This window comes from Entelurus aequoreus, linkage group LG10, assembly GCF_033978785.1.
Source record: "Entelurus aequoreus isolate RoL-2023_Sb linkage group LG10, RoL_Eaeq_v1.1, whole genome shotgun sequence".
In the NCBI taxonomy this organism is placed as follows: Eukaryota; Metazoa; Chordata; class Actinopteri; order Syngnathiformes; family Syngnathidae; genus Entelurus; species Entelurus aequoreus.
Window position 1 is genome coordinate 57,283,878 of NC_084740.1, and position 19,426 is coordinate 57,303,303.

Genomic DNA, 19,426 nt, shown 5'->3' on the forward strand with positions numbered 1-19,426 from the left:
AGATGACTATTCTAAGTCTAAAAGATGACTATTATAAGTCTAAGAGATGACTATTCTAAGTCTAAGAGATGACTATTATAAGTCTAAGAGATGACTATTCTAAGTCTAAGAGATGACTATTCTAAGTCTAAGAGATGACTATTATAAGTCTAAGGGATGACTATTATAAGTCTAAGAGATGACTATTCTAAGTCTAAGAGATGACTATTCTAAGTCTAAGGGATGACTATTATAAGTCTAAGAGATGACTATTATAAGTCTAAGAGATGACTATTCTAAGTCTAAGGGATGACTATTATACGTCTAAGGGATGACTATTATAAGTCTAAGAGATGACTATTATAAGTCTAAGAGATGACTATTCTAAGTCTAAGAGATGACTATTATAAGTCTAAGAGATGACTATTATAAGTCTAAGGGATGACTATTATAAGTCTAAGAGATGACTATTATAAGCCTAAGAGATGACTATTCTAAGTCTAAGAGATGACTATTATAAGTCTAAGAGATGACTATTCTAAGTCTAAAAGATGACTATTATAAGTCTAAGAGATGACTATTCTAAGTCTAAGAGATGACTATTATAAGTCTAAGAGATGACTATTATAAGTCTAAGAGATGACTATTCTAAGTCTAAGAGATGACTATTATAAGTCTAAGAGATGACTATTATAAGTCCAAGAGATGACTATTCTAAGTCTAAGAGATGACTATTATAAGTCTAAGAGATGACTATTATAAGTCTAAGGGATGACTATTATAAGTCTAACAGATGACTATTATAAGCCTAAGAGATGACTATTCTAAGTCTAAGAGATGACTATTATAAGTCTAAGAGATGACTATTCTAAGTCTAAAAGATGACTATTATAAGTCTAAGAGATGACTATTATAAGTCAAAGAGATGACTATTCTAAGTCTAAGAGATGACTATTCTAAGTCTAAGAGATGACTATTCTAAGTATAAGAGATGACTATTCTAAGTCTAAGAGATGACTATTCTAAGTCTAAGAGATGACTATTCTAAGTCTAAGAGATGACTATTATAAGTCTAAGAGATGACTATTTTAAGTCTAAGAGATGACTATTATAAGTCCAAGAGATGACTATTCTAAGTCTAAGAGATGATTATTATAAGTCTAAGAGATGACTATTATAAGTCTAAGGGATGACTATTATAAGTCTAAGAGATGACTATTATAAGTCTAAGAGATGACTATTCTAAGTCTAAGGGATGACTATTATAAGTCTAAGGGATGACTATTATAAATCTAAGAGATGACTATTATAAGTCTAAGAGATGACTATTATAAGTCTAAGGGATGACTATTATAAGTCTAAGGGATGACTATTATAAGTCTAAGAGATGACTATTCTAAGTCTAAGAGATGACTATTCTAAGTCTAAGAGATGACTATTCTAAGTCTAAGAGATGACTATTATAAGTCTAAGGGATGACTATTATAAGTCTAAGAGATGACTATTATAAGTCTAAGAGATGACTATTCTAAGTCTAAGAGATGACTATTATAAGTCTAAGGGATGACTATTATAAGTCTAAGAGATGACTATTATAAGTCTAAGAGATGACTATTATAAGTCTAAGAGATGACTATTCTAAGTCTAAGGGATGACTATTATGAGTCTAAGAGATGACTATTATAAGTCTAAGAGATGACTATTATAATTCTAAGAGATGACTATTATAAGTCTAAGAGATGACTATTATAAGTCTAAGGGATGACTATTATAAGTCTAAGAGATGACTATTATAAGTCTAAGAGATGACTATTCTAAGTCGAAGGGATGACTATTATAAGTCCAAGAGATGACTATTCTAAGTCTAAGAGATGACTATTCTAAGTCTAAGAGATGACTATTATAAGTCTAAGAGATGACTATTCTAAGTCTAAGGGATGACTATTATAAGTCTAAGAGATGACTATTATAAGTCTAAGAGATGACTATTCTAAGTCTAAGAGATGACTATTCTAAGTCTAAGAGATGACTATTATAAGTCTAAGGGATGACTATTATAAGTCTAAGAGATGACTATTCTAAGTCTAAGAGATGACTATTCTAAGTCTAAGAGATGACTATTCTAAGTCTAAGAGATGACTATTATAAGTCTAAGGGATGACTATTATAAGTCTAAGAGATGACTATTATAAGTCTAAGGGATGACTATTATAAGTCTAAGAGATGACTATTCTAAGTCTAAGAGATGACTATTCTAAGTCTAAGAGATGACTATTCTAAGTCTAAGGGATGACTATTATAAGTCTAAGAGATGACTATTCTAAGTCTAAGAGATGACTATTCTAAGTCTAAGAGATGACTATTATAAGTCTAAGGGATGACTATTATAAGTCTAAGAGATGACTATTATAAGTCTAAGGGATGACTATTATAAGTCTAAGAGATGACTATTCTAAGTCTAAGAGACGACTATTCTAAGTCTAAGGGATGACTATTATAAGTCTAAGAGATGACTATTCTAAGTCTAAGAGATGACTATTATAAGTCTAAGAGATGACTATTCTAAGTCTAAGGGATGACTATTATAAGTCTAAGAGATGACTATTATAAGTCTAAGAGATGACTATTCTAAGTCTAAGAGATGACTATTCTAAGTCTAAGAGATGACTATTATAAGTCTAAGGGATGACTATTATAAGTCTAAGAGATGACTATTCTAAGTCTAAGAGATGACTATTCTAAGTCTAAGAGATGACTATTATAAGTCTAAGGGATGACTATTATAAGTCTAAGAGATGACTATTCTAAGTCTAAGAGACGACTATTCTAAGTCTAAGGGATGACTATTATAAGTCTAAGAGATGACTATTCTAAGTCTAAGAGACGACTATTCTAAGTCTAAGAGATGACTATTTACGGATCCCACCGTGTTGTACAACTCCTCGAGTCTCGGAATGGTGAGGAAGTGGTGAATATTGACGCCATTCTCCAGGAGCAGCTTGACAAAGTCCACTCTGTCCAGCACCAGAGCGTCCATCATGCCTTGTTCCAGGGAGTTGACCTGGAATAACCACGCTCAGAAACTGCAATTCTTATTACTTCATCCTCATTTTTGTTGTTGTTTACCCAACGAATCATCTCCAGTTTCCTTGGATCAGTTTCCTCCGGAGGTTCCGGCTTGGCCTTCCCTTTGCCCTTCCCCTTCTTGGCTCGGTTCTTGTTGCGAGGGGCACTAGCAGGACTCTTCTGCTTCTCCTGGGTGTGAGCCACCATGGTGGTGGTGTGGGTGATGGCGCCTGCAGGCTAGGAGCACAAGATTCCATCTTTGTTAAAACACCACACTTTATCGCTCACTTTTTAATCTATTATTCCTAGCAGGTTTTTAGTTTTCTAATTATTATTCTTTGTTAGCCTTCTTATTCCACATTTTTCATCGGATTGGAGCCATTCCACTTTCAAAATGTTCAGCTCATTTGTGACACACGTGCTACAATTTTGTTTTGTTTTCCAAAAATACCCACATTTCCAGGAATTCCACTCTTTCCGGGACATTTTTCCAACATGAATTGCTCAATTGATTGAAAATGTTCCGAATTCAAATGCTCCTTACTAATATTAGTCAATGGCTAAAATAAAGTTAGTATGCATAACATATATATTTTTGTATGTTTTGGTACTTGACGCATGCTACTGTTAGCATGCTGATGTTAGCATGCTAGCTTTTTTTGGCAAATTTAGCAGGTATACACCTCTGTCATATGTATATTTGACACATGCTTACATGCTAATGTTAGCTTTTTTTGGGTAATGTTGAAGGTATACACCTCAGTCATATATTTTGGTACTTGATGAATGCTAACTGTTAGCGTGCTAGCTTTTTTTTGGCAAATTTAGCAGGTATACACCTCTGTCATATGTATATTTTGTGTACTTGACACATGCTTACATGTTAATGTTAGTTTTTTGGGGTTAATGTTGAAGGTATACACCTCAGTTATATATTTTGGTACTTGATGAATGCTAACGGTTAGCGTGCTAGCTTTTTTGGGGGGCAAATTTAGCGGGTATACACCTCTGTCATATGTATATTTTGGTATTAGGCGCATACTTACATGCTAATGTTAGTTTTTTTGGGGGTAATGTTGCAGGTATACACCTCAGTCATATATTTTTGTACTTGATGAATGCTAACTATTAGCGTGCTATTTTTTTTTTTGGCAAATTTAGCAGGTATACACCTCAGTCATATGTATATTTTGGTACTTGACACATGCCTACATGCTAATGTTAGCATTTTCTGGGTAATGTTGAAGTTAAACACCTCAGTCATATATTTTGGTACTTGATGAATGCTAACTGTTAGCGTGCTACCTTTTTTTTGGCTAATTTTGCAGGTATACACCTCTGTCATATGTATATTTTGTGTACTTGACACATGCTTACATGCTAATGTTAGCTTTTTTTAGGTAATGTTAAAGGTATACACCTCAGTCATATATTTTGGTACTTGATGAATGCTAACTGTTAGCATGCTAGCTTTTTTTGGGGGCAAATTTAGCGGGTATACACCTCTGTCATATGTATATTTTGGTGTTAGGCGCATGCTTACATGCTAATGTTTGCTTTTTCTGGGTAATGTTGAAGTTAAACACCTCAGTCATATATTTTGGTACTTGATGAATGCTAACTGTTAGCGTGCTACCTTTTTTTGGGGCTAATTTAGCAGGTATACACCTCTGTCGTATGTATATTTTAGTACTTGACGCATGCTTACATGCTAATGTTAGCTTTTTTGGGTAATATTTGAAGGTATACACCTCAGTCATATATTTTGGTACTTGATGAATGCTAACTGTTAGCGTGCTAGCTTTTTTGGGGGGCTAATTTAGCAGGTATACACCTCTGTCATATGTATATTTTGGTGTTAGGCGCATGCTTACATGCTAATGTTAGTTTTTTTTGGGTAATGTTGAAGGTATACACCTCAGTCATATATTTTGGTACTTGATGAATGCTAACTGTTAGCATGCTAGCTTTTTTTGGCTAATTTTGCAGGTATACACCTCTGTCATATGTATATTTTGTGTACTTGACACATGCTTACATGCTAATGTTAGCTTTTTTGGGGTAATGATGAATGTATACACCTCAGTCATATATTTTGGTACTTGATGAACGCTAACTGTTAGCGTGCTAGCTTTTTTTGGGGGCAAATTTAGCGGGTATACACCTCTGTCATATGTATATTTTGGTGTTAGGCGCATGCTTACATGCTAATGTTTGCTTTTTTTGGGTAATGTTGAAGGTATACACCTCAGTCATATATTTTGGTACTTGATGAATGCTAACTGTTAGCGTGCTACCTTTTTTTGGGGCTAATTTAGCAGGTATACACCTCTGTCGTATGTATATTTTAGTACTTGACGCATGCTTACATGCTAATGTTAGCTTTTTTGGGTAATATTTGAAGGTATACACCTCAGTCATATATTTTGGTACTTGATGAATGCTAACTGTTAGCGTGCTAGCTTTTTTGGGGGGCTAATTTAGCAGGTATACACCTCTGTCATATGTATATTTTGGTGTTAGGCGCATGCTTACATGCTAATGTTAGGTTTTTTTGGGTAATGTTGAAGGTATACACCTCAGTCATATATTTTGGTACTTGATGAATGCTAACTGTTAGCATGCTAGCTTTTTTTGGCTAATTTTGCAGGTATACACCTCTGTCATATGTATATTTTGTGTACTTGACACATGCTTACATGCTAATGTTAGCTTTTTTTGGGTAATGATGAATGTATACACCTCAGTCATATATTTTGGTACTTGATGAACGCTAACTTTTAGCGTGCTAGCTTTTTTTGGGGGCAAATTTAGCGGGTATACACCTCTGTCATATGTATATTTTGGTGTTAGGTGCATGCTTACATGCTAATGTTAGTTTTTTTTGGGTAATGTTGAAGGTATACACCTCAGTCATATATTTTGGTACTTGATGAATGCTAACTGTTAGCATGCTAGCTTTTTTTGGCTAATTTTGCAGGTATACACCTCTGTCATATGTATATTTTGTGTACTTGACACATGCTTACATGCTAATGTTAGCTTTTTTTGGGTAATGATGAATGTATACACCTCAGTCATATATTTTGGTACTTGATGAATGCTAACTGTTAGCGTGCTAGCTTTTTTTGGGGGCAAATTTAGCGGGTATACACCTCTGTCATATGTATATTTTGGTGTTAGGCGCATGCTTACATGCTAATGTTTGCTTTTTTTGGGTAATGTTGAAGGTATACACCTCAGTCATATATTTTGGTACTTGATGAATGCTAACTGTTAGCGTGCTACCTTTTTTTGGGGCTAATTTAGCAGGTATACACCTCTGTCGTATGTATATTTTAGTACTTGACGCATGCTTACATGCTAATGTTAGCTTTTTTGGGTAATATTTGAAGGTATACACCTCAGTCATATATTTTGGTACTTGATGAATGCTAACTGTTAGCGTGCTAGCTTTCTTGGGGGGCTAATTTAGCAGGTATACACCTCTGTCATATGTATATTTTGGTGTTAGGCGCATGCTTACATGCTAATGTTAGGTTTTTTTGGGTAATGTTGAAGGTATACACCTCAGTCATATATTTTGGTACTTGATGAATCCTAACTGTTAGCATGCTAGCTTTTTTTGGCTAATTTTGCAGGTATACACCTCTGTCATATGTATATTTTGTGTACTTGACACATGCTTACATGCTAATGTTAGCTTTTTTTGGGTAATGATGAATGTATACACCTCAGTCATATATTTTGGTACTTGATGAACGCTAACTTTTAGCGTGCTAGCTTTTTTTGGGGGCAAATTTAGCGGGTATACACCTCTGTCATATGTATATTTTGGTGTTAGGCACATGCTTACATGCTAATGTTAGCTTTTTTGGGGTAATGTTGAAGGTATACACCTCAGTCATATATTTTGGTACTTGATGAATGCTAACTGTTAGCGTGCCAGCTTTTTTTGGGGGAAAATTTAGCGGGTATACACCTCTGTCATATGTATATTTTGGTGTTAGGCGCATGCTTACATGCTAATGTTTGCTTTTTTTGGCTAATTTAGCAGGTATACACCTCTGTCATATGTATATTTTGGTACTTGACGCATGCTTGCATGCTAATGTTAGTTTTTTTGGGGGTAATGTTGAAGGTATTGTTGCGTCGGACCAGTTCTTCCTCCAAGGGAATCTAAGTTACTGGTCAATCCCAAGTTCTTTAGACAACATATATGCTGAGTAAGAAGGACCCTCAGGACAGTTTTGGAATATTATCAAGTTTTACTGAAAGTTACAGGAGAACCACCTTTTTTTTACTAATGTTGAAGGTATACACCTCAGTCATATGTATATTTTGGTATTAGGCGCATGCTTACATGCTAATGTTAGCTTTTTTTGGGTAATGTTGAAGGTATACACCTCAGTCATATATTTTGGTACTTGATGAATGCTAACTGTTAGCGTGCTACCTTTTTTTTGGCTAATTTTGCAGGTATACACCTCTGTCATTTGTATATTTTGTGTACTTGACACATGCTTACATGCTAATGTTAGCTTTTTTGGGGGGGGGGGGGGGGTAATGTTGAAGGTATACACCTCAGTTATATATTTTGGTACTTGATGAATGCTAACGGTTAGCGTGCTAGCTTTTTTGGGGGGCAAATTTAGCGGGTATACACCTCTGTCATATGTATATTTTGGTATTAGGCGCATGCTTACATGCTAATGTTAGTTTTTTTTGGGGTAATGTTGCAGGTATACACCTCAGTCATATATTTTTGTACTTGATGAATGCTAACTATTAGCGTGCTATTTTTTTTTTTGGCAAATTTAGCAGGTATACACCTCTGTCATATGTATATTTTGGTACTTGACACATGCTTACATGCTAATGTTAGCTTTTTTTGGGTAATGTTGAAGGTATACACCTCAGTCATATATTTTGGTACTTGATGAATGCTCACTGTTAGCGTGCTACCTTTTTTTTACTAATGTTGAAGGTATACACCTCAGTCATATGTATATTTTGGTATTAGGCGCATGCTTACATGCTAATGTTAGCTTTTTTTGGGTAATGTTGAAGGTATACACCTCAGTCATATATTTTGGTACTTGATGAATGCTAACTGTTAGCGTGCTACCTTTTTTTGGGGCTAATTTAGCAGGTATACACCTCTGTCGTATGTATATTTTAGTACTTGACGCATGCTTACATGCTAATGTTAGCTTTTTTGGGTAATATTTGAAGGTATACACCTCAGTCATATATTTTGGTACTTGATGAATGCTAACGGTTAGCTTGCTAGCTTTTTTGGGGGGCAAATTTAGCGGGTATACACCTCTGTCATATGTATATTTTGGTATTAGGCGCATGCTTACATGCTAATGTTAGTTTTTTTGGGGGTAATGTTGCAGGTATACACCTCAGTCATATATTTTTGTACTTGATGAATGCTAACTATTAGCGTGCTATTTTTTTTTGGCAAATTTAGCAGGTATACACCTCTGTCATATGTATATTTTGGTACTTGACACATGCTTATATGCTAATGTTAGCTTTTTTGGGTAATGTTAAAGGTAAACACCTCAGTCATATATTGTGGTACTTGATGAATGCTCACTGTTAGCGTGCTACCTTTTTTGGCTAATTTTGCAGGTATACACCTCTGTCATATGTATATTTTGTGTACTTGACACATGCTTACATGCTAATGTTAGCTTTTTTGGGGTAATGTTGAAGGTATACACCTCAGTCATATATTTTGGTACTTGATGAATGCTAACTGTTAGCATGCTAGCTTTTTTTGGCTAATTTTGCAGGTATACACCTCTGTCATATGTATATTTTGTGTACTTGACACATGCTTACATGCTAATGTTAGTTTTTTTTGGGGTAATGTTGAAGGTATTGTTGCGTCGGACCAGTTCTTCCTCCAAGGGAATCTAAGTTACTGGTCAATCCCAAGTTCTTTAGACAACATATATGCTGAGTAAGAAGGACCCTCAGGACAGTTTTGGAATATTATCAAGTTTTACTGAAAGTTACAGGAGAACCACCTTTTTTTTACTAATGTTGAAGGTATACACCTCAGTCATATGTATATTTTGGTATTAGGCGCATGCTTACATGCTAATGTTAGCTTTTTTTGGGTAATGTTGAAGGTATACACCTCAGTCATATATTTTGGTACTTGATGAATGCTAACTGTTAGCGTGCTACCTTTTTTGGGGGCTAATTTAGCAGGTATACACCTCTGTCGTATGTATATTTTAGTACTTGACGCATGCTTACATGCTAATGTTAGCTTTTTTGGGTAATATTTGAAGGTATACACCTCAGTCATATATTTTGGTACTTGATGAATGCTAACTGTTAGCGTGCTAGCTTTTTTGGGGGGCTAATTTAGCAGGTATACACCTCTGTCATATGTATATTTTGGTGTTAGGCGCATGCTTACATGCTAATGTTAGTTTGATTTTGGGTAATGTTGAAGGTATACACCTCAGTCATATATTTTGGTACTTGATGAATGCTAACTGTTAGCGTGCTACCTTTTTTTGGCTAATTTTGCAGGTATACACCTCTGTCATATGTATATTTTGTGTACTTGACACATGCTTACATGCTAATGTTAGCTTTTTTTGGGTAATGTTGAAGGTATACACCTCAGTCATATATTTTGGTACTTGATGAATGCTAACTGTTAGTGTGCCAGCTTTTTTTGGGGGCAAATTTAGCGGGTATACACGTCTGTCATATGTATATTTTGGTGTTAGGCGCATGCTTACATGCTAATGTTTGCTTTTTTTGGCTAATTTAGCAGGTATAAACCTCTGTCATATGTATATTTTGGTACTTGACGCATGCTTGCATGCTAATGTTAGTTTTTCGGGGGGTAATGTTGAAGGTATACACCTCAGTCATATATTTTGGTACTTGATGAATGCTAACTGTTAGTGTGCTACCTTTTTTTGGCTAATTTTGCAGGTATACACCTCTGTCATATGTATATTTTGTGTACTTGACACATGCTTACATGCTAATGTTAGCTTTTTTTGGGTAATGTTGAAGGTATACACCTCAGTCATATATTTTGGTACTTGATGAATGCTAACTGTTAGCATGCCAGCTTTTTTTGGGGGCAAATTTAGCGGGTATACACCTCAGTCATATGTATATTTTGGTGTTAGGCGCATGCTTACATGCTAATGTTTGCTTTTTTTGGCTAATTTAGCAGGTATATACCCCTGTCATATGTATATTTTGGTACTTGACGCATGCTTGCATGCTAATGTTAGTTTTTTTGGGGGTAATGTTGAAGGTATTGTTGCGTCGGACCAGTTCTTCCTCCAAGGGAATCTAAGTTACTGGTCAATCCCAAGTTCTTTAGACAACATATATGCTGAGTAAGAAGGACCCTCAGGACAGTTTTGGAATATTATCAAGTTTTACTGAAAGTTACAGGAGAACCACCTTTTTTTTACTAATGTTGAAGGCATACACCTCAGTCATATGTATATTTTGGTATTAGGCGCATTCTTACATGCTAATGTTAGCTTTTTTTGGGTAATGTTGAAGGTATACACCTCAGTCATATATTTTGGTACTTGATGAATGCTAACTGTTAGCGTGCTACCTTTTTTTTGGCTAATTTTGCAGGTATACACCTCTGTCATATGTATATTTTGTGTACTTGACACATGCTTACATGCTAATGTTAGCTTTTTTTTGGGGGGGGGTAATGTTGAAGGTATACACCTCAGTTATATATTTTGGTACTTGATGAATGCTAACGGTTAGCATGCTAGCTTTTTTGGGGGGCAAATTTAGCGGGTATACACCTCTGTCATATGTATATTTTGGTATTAGGCGCATGCTTACATGCTAATGTTAGTTTTTTGGGGGGTAATGTTGCAGGTATACACCTCAGTCATATATTTTTGTACTTGATGAATGCTAACTATTAGCATGCTATTTTTTTTTTGGGCAAATTTAGCAGGTATACACTTCTGTCATATGTATATTTTGGTACTTGACACATGCTTACATGCTAATGTTAGCTTTTTTTGGGTAATGTTAAAGGTAAACACCTCAGTCATATATTTTGGTATTCCCTTGGAGGTTCTTCCTCCAAGGGAATCTAAGTTACTGGTCAATCCCAAATTCTTTAGATGACATATATGCTGAGTAAGAAGGACCCTCAGGACAGTTTTGGAATATTATCAAGTTTTACTGAGAGTTTCAGGAGAACCACCTATACCAATACATTCATACCGCCTTCCTAAGTTGTTCTGGCATTCCAAGGGAAAAGGCAACTCATTTCACACAGAATGTGTCGGGCAAACCGCGATGAATGGGGCCATACGAATCCCCTTCGTACTGTATATGTGTAGTATATAATAATAATGCAGTAAATAATTGTACCTCAATGAATTGGCACAAATTTAAAGCTAAACATCGACTTACAGGTAAATTGTGTCCGTAGACAAAGATGTGATTTCGAGCGATGTCCACTCGGTTCCAGGCCAGAGCCAAGCTGAGCTGGTCGGCCGCTGAGGCGTTGGTGCCTGATGTGAGGAAACAAGAAGAAAAAAGTAAGTGTGTAGCATCCGGAACAGAACTCACACAGGGAAATTGTTGATACCGTGGCGGTGATCGTACCTTTTAGCAAGGCAGTAAGAATGGCCATCTCGATATCCTGCTGTCCTTCTGAGCCCATTCGAAAAACTGTGATCTATTTGTGAGGAGGAAACAAACATCATGTTTTGTACCTGTGTGTGTTTGTCACTGAAGTGGAAAGGCAAAGTAATTACCCTACAATGCAACTAAATGACTCTAAACCAGGGGTGACCATTACGTTGATAGCGAGCTTAAAGGCCTACTGAAATGATTTTTTTTTATTTAAACGGGAATAGCAGATCCGTTCTATGTGTCATACTTGATCATTTCGCGATATTGCCATATTTTTGCTGAAAGGATTTAGTATAGAACAACGACGATAAAGTTCGCAACTTTTGGTCGCTGATAAAAAAAAGCCTTGCCTATACCGGAAGTAGCGTGACGTCACAGGAGCTAGTATTCCTCACAATTCCCCGTTGTTTACAATGGAGCGAGAGAGATTCGGACCGAGAAAGCGACGATTACCCCATTAATTTGAGCGAGGATGAAAGATTCGTGGATGAGGAACGTTAGAGTGAATGACTAGAGAGGCAGTGCAGGGTGTATCTTTTTTCGCTCTGGCCGTAACCTAGGTACAAGCTGGCTCATTGGATTCCACACTCTCTCCTTTTTCTGTTGTGGATCACGGATTTGTATTTTAAACCACCTCGGATACTATATCCTCTTGAAAATGAGAGTCGAGAACGCGAAATGGACATTCACAGTGACTGAACATGTAAATACACGGTTAATAATTTTCAGCTTGGCGAAGCTAAAAAAAAATAGAAGCTAACTTAGGTACAGAGCTAACGTGATAGCAGGCTCAAATGCAGATAAAAACAAAATAATAAAAAACCCTGACTGGAAGGATAGACAGAAGATCAACAATACTATTAAACCATGAACATGTAAATACACGGTTAATAATTTTCAGCTTGGCGAAGCTAAAAAAAATAGAAGCTAACTTAGCTACGGAGCTAACGTGATAGCATCTGTCTCAAATGCAGATAGAAACTAAATGAAAAAAAACCCTGACTGGAAGGATAGACAGAAGATCAACAATACTATTAAACCATGAACATGTAAATACACGGTTAATAATTTTCAGCTTGGCGAAGCTAAAAAAAATAGAAGCTAACTTAGCTACGGAGCTAACGTGATAGCATCTGTCTCAAATGCAGATAGAAACTAAATTAAAAAAAACCTGACTGAAAGGATAGACAGAAGATCAACAATACTATTAAACCGTGAACATGTAAATACACGGTTAATAATTTTCAGCTTGGCGAAGCTAAAAAAATAGAAGCTAACTTAGCTACGGAGCTAACGTGATAGCATCAGTCTCAAATGCAGATAGAAACTAAATTAAAAAAAAACCCTGACTGGAAGGATAGACAGAAGATCAACAATACTATTAAACCATGAACATGTAAATACACGGTTAATAATTTTCAGCTTGGCGAAGCTAAAAAAATAGAAGCTAACTTAGCTACGGAGCTAACGTGATAGCATCAGTCTCAAATGCAGATAGAAACTAAATTAAAAAAAACCCTGACTGGAAGGATAGACAGAAGATCAACAATACTATTAAACCATGAACATGTAAATACACGGTTAATTATTTTCAGCTTGGCGAAGCTAAAAAAATAGAAGCTAACTTAGCTACGGAGCTAACGGGATAGCATCTGTCTCAAATGCAGATAGAAACTAAATTTTAAAAAACCCTGACGGGAAGGATAGACAGAAGATCAACAATACTATTAAACCATGAACATGTAAATACACGGTTAATAATTTTCAGCTTGGCGAAGCTAAAAAAATAGAAGCTAACTTAGCTACAGAGCTAACGTGATAGCAGGCTCAAATGCAGATAAAAACAAAATAATAAAAAACCCTGACTGGAAGGATAGACAGAAGATCAACAATACTATTAAACCATGAACATGTAAATACACGGTTAATAATTTTCAGCTTGGCGAAGCTCAAAAAATAGAAGCTAACTTAGCTACGGAGCTAACGTGATAGCATCAGTCTCAAATGCAGATATAAACTAAATAAAAAAAAACCCTGACTGGAAGGATAGACAGAAGATCAACAATACTATTAAACCATGAACATGTAAATACACGGTTAATAATTTTCAGCTTGGCGAAGCTAAAAAAAATAGAAGCTAACTTAGCTACGGAGCTAACGTGATAGCATCAGTCTCAAATGCAGATAGAAACTAAATTTAAAAAAAAACCTGACTGGAAGGATAGACAGAAGACCAACAATACTATTAAACCATGAACATGTAAATACACGGTTAATAATTTTCAGCTTGACGAAGCTAAAAAAATAGAAGCTAACTTAGATGCGGCTGCGGCGGCGGGCGTTGTACGCTTTTGACGACACCCCGGCCGCCATCAGAGTCGGCAAGAAACATATATTTCCCCAAAGTTACGTACGTGACATGCACATATCGACACGCACGTACGGGCAAGCGATCAAATGTTTGGAAGCCAAAGCTGTACTCACCGTAGTGCGTCTGCTATCCTGCTCAAAACACAACACAACCTCCTGATTGTGTTGGTGTTGCTGCAGCCAGCCGCTAATACACCGATCGCACCTACAACTTTCTTCTTTGCAGTCTCCATTGTTCATTAAACAAATTGCAAAAGATTCACCAGCACAGATGTCCAGAATACTGTGGGATTTTGTCGAAGAAAACAGAGGTATTTGAATTGGGTCCAAACACTTCCCTTGCCCTCGTGACGTCACGCGCATACGTCATCATACCGCGACGTTTTCAAGCGGAAGTTTCCTGGGAAATCTAAAATGTCACTTTATAAGTTAACCCGGCCGTATTGGCATGTGTTGCAATGTTAAGATTTCATCATTGATATATAAACTATCAGACTGCGTGGTCGGTAGTCGTGGCTTTAAGTAGGCCTTTAAAACAAAAAATAGACCTAAAAATTTTCGTCACTTGATTTGACATTCACGGCACCCGAGGGTCTTGCGAGATGACGCTGGCTGCTGCCAGATCATTAAGAAAAAATGACCGACAGGAAGGCGAGAAACACTTTTTATTTCAACAGACTCTCGCACCATGAATTGATTAACGTGGAGCCGACTTAAACAAGTTGAAAAACTTATTCGGGTGCACTGCAAAAAGTCAGTGCTCAAAAACAAGAAAAAAAAAAAAAATACAAAAATTAGGGGTATTTCATTTGAACTACCGTATTTTCCGCACCGTAAGCCGCACCTAAAAAAAAATGTTTTTCTCAAAAGCTGACAGTGCAGCTAATAAACCGGTGCACCTTATATATGGATTAATATTAGGGATGTCCGATAATGGCTTTTTGCCGATATCCGATATTCCGATATTGTCCAACTCTTTAATTACCGATACCGATATCAACCGATATATGCAGTCGTGGAATTAACACATTATTATGCCTAATTTGGACAACCATGTATGGTGAAGATAAGGTAATTTTAAAAAAAAATTATAAAATAAGATAACTAAATTAAAAACATTTTCTTGAATAAAAAAGAAAGTAAAACAATATAAAAACAGTTACATAGAAACTATTAATTCATGAAAATGAGTAAAATTAACTGTTAAAGGTTAGTACTATTAGTGGACCAGCAGCACGCACAATCATGTGTGCTTACGGACTGTATCCCTTGCAGACTGTATTGATATATATTGATATATAATGTAGGAACCAGAATATTGATAACAGAAAGAAATGGGGGGAGGGAGGTTTTTTGGGTTGGTGCACTAATTGTAAGTGTATCTTGTATTTTTTATGTTGATTTAATAAAAAAAACCAAAAAAAAAAACGATACAGATAATAAAGAAACCGATACTGATAATTTCCGATATTAAATTTTAACGCATTCATCGGCCGATAATATCGGACATCCCTAATTAATATTAATATTTATTTTCATAAAGTTTAGGTCTCGCAACTACGGTAAACAGCCGCCATCTTTTTTCCCCGTAGAAGAGGAAGCGCTTCTTCTTCTACGGTAAGCAACCGCCCCCATAGAAGAGGAAGCGCTTCTTCTTCTACTGTAAGCAACCGCCAAGGTGAGCACCCGCCCCCGTAGAAGAAAAAGCGCACGGATATTACCTTTCATTTCATTTGTGTGTTTCTGTAAAGACCACAAAATGTCTCCTACAAAGAGACACGCGTACAAGGTTCCACTGACTTTTGATATTCATGTGAACCGCACTGTGGATACAACGGGAGCACGTACGGTGAATATTCGCACCACAGGGAATGAGAAGTCGTCCTTCACTGTGGTTCTAGCTTGCCATGCTAACGGCCAGAAACTTCCACCCACGGTGATATTCAAAAGGAAGACCTTGCCAAAAGAGAACTTTCCAGCCGGCGTCATCATAAAAGCGAACTCGAAGGGATGGATGGATGAAGAAAAGATGAGCGAAGAGACCGGGTGACTTTTTTCATCCTACGACTGCATGCGCGTCCACATCACAGATGGTGTCAAAAAACAAGTGAAGCACACCGAAGAAGAAGAATTCGAGGGATTTGTGGATGAGGAATAACTTCAGAAAGTGAGCTTTAAATGTTTATTTTGTGTGTTGTGTGACATTAACGTTCGAGCAACGTGGAGTTATTGATGTTGCTATTGCTCTGCACTATTTTGAGAGTTACTATTTTTGTGATTGCACATTTGCACATTACATTTTGGGAGTGAACAGAGTTGTTAGAACGCTGGTTTGTAATATATTATTAAAGTTTGACTGACCTATCTGACTGTTTTGTTGACATTCCCTTTAGCGCAGCGTAGGTGCGGCTAATAACACGGGGCGGCTAATAGGTAAACAAAGTTTTGAAATATGCCATTCATTGAAGGTGCGGCTTACAACACGGGGGCGCCTTATGGTGCGGAAAATACGGTAAGCAAAATTATCTGCCAATAGAACAAGAAAATTTGGCTTGTCAAGACTTTCTAAAACAAGTCAAATTAGCTAACCTCAATGAACCCAAAAATACCTTAAAATAAGTATATTCTCAAGTGCACTACTATATGAGTACGTATTTTCTATTGTTTCATTGAAAATAAAACAGCAAAGTCCATTTGGCTGTCATCTGTTCTAATTATGAGACACAATTGTGTCAAAGTCATGATTTTTTTTCCATACTTGAAATAAGAAATGATTACTTTAAAAAAAAAGTAGTTTTATACTTGTGAGTGTTGATGACACAACAGTTGATATTCTAGTTTCAAGCATGTTTTACTCAATATAGCTCATCAAATCTCAGCAACAAGCTGTAATATCTTACTGAGATCATATAGGACCAAAACACTTAAAACAAGTAAAACACTCTAACATAAAATCTGCTTAGTGAGAAGAATGATCTTATCAGACAGAAAATAAGCAAATATCACCCTTATTTGAGGTATTTCATCTTACTTAGATTTCAGTTTTTGCAGTGTGTTACCATTTAGTGGTCAATTGTACGGAATATGTACTGTACTGTGCAATCTACTAATAAAAGTTTCAATCTATCAAAAAAACGTACCTGCCGTCAAAACTCTAAAAAACCGACTGCACAGTTCCCGTCTTCACAATAAAAGCGCTGCACCATCCTGCCTGCGCTAACAAAATAAGAGTCTGTCAGTCAGTCCGTTTCAGTTGATGTGGAGCATGCATACGATACAATGTCACGCGTCACACATTTCCAGTTGTTTCATTACAGCACGTCCGAAAAGGAGTAGGAGGAAGCAGAGCTTATTTCATCCTACCCCTTTTCATACAATTTCACCATGAATTGATTAACGTGGATCCCGATTTAAACAAGTTGAAAAACGTATTGGGGTGTTACCATTTAGTGGTCAATTGTACGGAATATGTACTGTACTGTGCAATCTACTAATAAAAGTCTCAATCAATCAATCAATCAATCCATATCAATTTTATCCCGTTTCCTTGTTCTCTGTCACAGAACATTGAATAGATAAATAATAAATACATAATACAACATAGTAAGTAAACTAATATTAAATACATAAATAATCTTTAAAAAATCATCATAATTCTTGTTGTGTGTACTTTGTGAACACTTGTAGTTTGAACCGTCTCTTAAAGTGAATCATATTGCTGCTTTGTTGGATTTCTTGGCTTAATCCGTTCCATTATTTAATTCCACATACTGATATACTAAAAGTTTTAAGTGTTGTACGAGCATACAAATGTTTAAATTACATTTTCCTCTAAGGTTATATTTCTCCTCTTTTGTTGAGAAGAATTGTTGTATATTCTTGGCTAGCAGGTTATAGTTTGCTCGGTGCATCATTTTAGAGCAGGGGTCACCAACGCGGTGCCCGCGGGCACCAGGTCGCCCGTAAGGACCAGATGAGTCGCCCGCCGGCCTGTTCTAAAAATAGCTCAGATAGCAGCACTTACCAGTGAGCTGCCTCTATTTTTTAAATTGTATTTATTTACTAGCAAGCTGGTCTCGCTTTGCCCGACATTTTTGATTCTAAGAGAGACAAAACTCAAATAGAATTTGAAAATCCAAGAAAATATTTTAAAGACGTGGTCTTCACTTGTTTAAAAAATTCATTAATTTTGTTACTTTGCTTCTTATAACTTTCAGAAAGACAATTTTAGAGAAAAAATACAACCTTAAAAATGATTTTAGGATTTTTGAACACATATACCTTTTTACCTTTTAAATTCCTTCCTCTTATTTCCTGACAATTTAAATCGATGTTCAAGTAATTTTTTTATTTTTTATTGTAAAGAATAATAAATACATTTTAATTTAATTCTTCATTTTAGCTTCTGTTTTTTCGACGAAGAATATTTGTGAAATATTTCTTCAAACTTATTATGATTAAAATTCAAAAAAATTATTCTGGCAAATCTAGAAAATCTGTATAATCAAATTTAAATCTTATTTCAAAGTCTTTTGAATTTCTTTTAAAATTTTTGTTCTGGAAAATCTAGAAGAAATAATGATTTGTCTTTGTTAGAAATATAGCTTGGTCCAATTTGTTATATATTCTAACAAAGTGTAGATTGGATTTCAACCTATTTAAAACATGTCATCAAAATTCTAAAATTAATCTTAATCAGGAGAAATTACTAATGATGTTCCATAAATTATTTTTTTAATTTTTTCAAAAAGATTCGAATTAGCTAGTTTTTCTCTTCTTTTTTTCGGTTGAATTTTGAATTTTAAAGAGTCGAAATTGAAGATAAACTATGTTTCAAAATGTAATTGTCATTTATTTCGTGTTTGCTCCTCTTTTAATCCGTTCAATTAAGTGTAAATATCATTAATTATTAATAATAACATAGAGTAAAAGGTAAAATGAGCAAATTGGCTATTTCTGGCAATTTATTTAAGTGTGTCTCAAACTGGTAGCCCTTCGCATTAATCACTACCCAAGAAGTAGCTCCTGGTTTCAAAAAGGTTGGTGACCCCTGCTTTAGATCTTTGCAAATGCACCAAATCGTGGATTTTCAATATTTTTGATTCAATAAATAAAGCCTTTGTATGTTCTCTATATCCAACATGATGTTGTATTCTAATTGATATTGTAACGACCTGCTGAGGTCCATGTTGTGTTTTTGAGTGAGTGATTTTCAGAATTCCCATTGTTTTGAACGTACCACGTGATTGGCGAAGAAGGAGAAAGCGGTCGTTGTTGCGGAAATGAGGAATGAGGAAAGACGTGCGTGTGGAAGGACCGAGATCAATTGAGC

At 35.8% G+C, this 19,426-nt stretch overlaps 1 protein-coding gene across 5 annotated transcripts in view; it reads right to left on the reverse strand.

Annotated features, from left to right (window-relative positions):
- The window catches only part of LOC133658832 (transient receptor potential cation channel subfamily M member 1-like), a 165,384-nt gene that overhangs the window by 40,790 nt on the left and 105,168 nt on the right, over positions 1-19,426 (reverse strand). For all 5 annotated transcript variants that reach the window (XM_062061275.1, XM_062061278.1, XM_062061277.1 and 2 more), the window contains 4 exons: positions 11,695-11,767; positions 11,500-11,600; positions 3,106-3,282; positions 2,906-3,040 (listed from right to left, as the gene is read on the reverse strand). In XM_062061275.1, the coding sequence (XP_061917259.1) occupies positions 2,906-3,040; positions 3,106-3,282; positions 11,500-11,600; positions 11,695-11,767 (486 nt within the window). The remainder of the gene's footprint in view (positions 1-2,905; positions 3,041-3,105; positions 3,283-11,499; positions 11,601-11,694; positions 11,768-19,426) is intronic.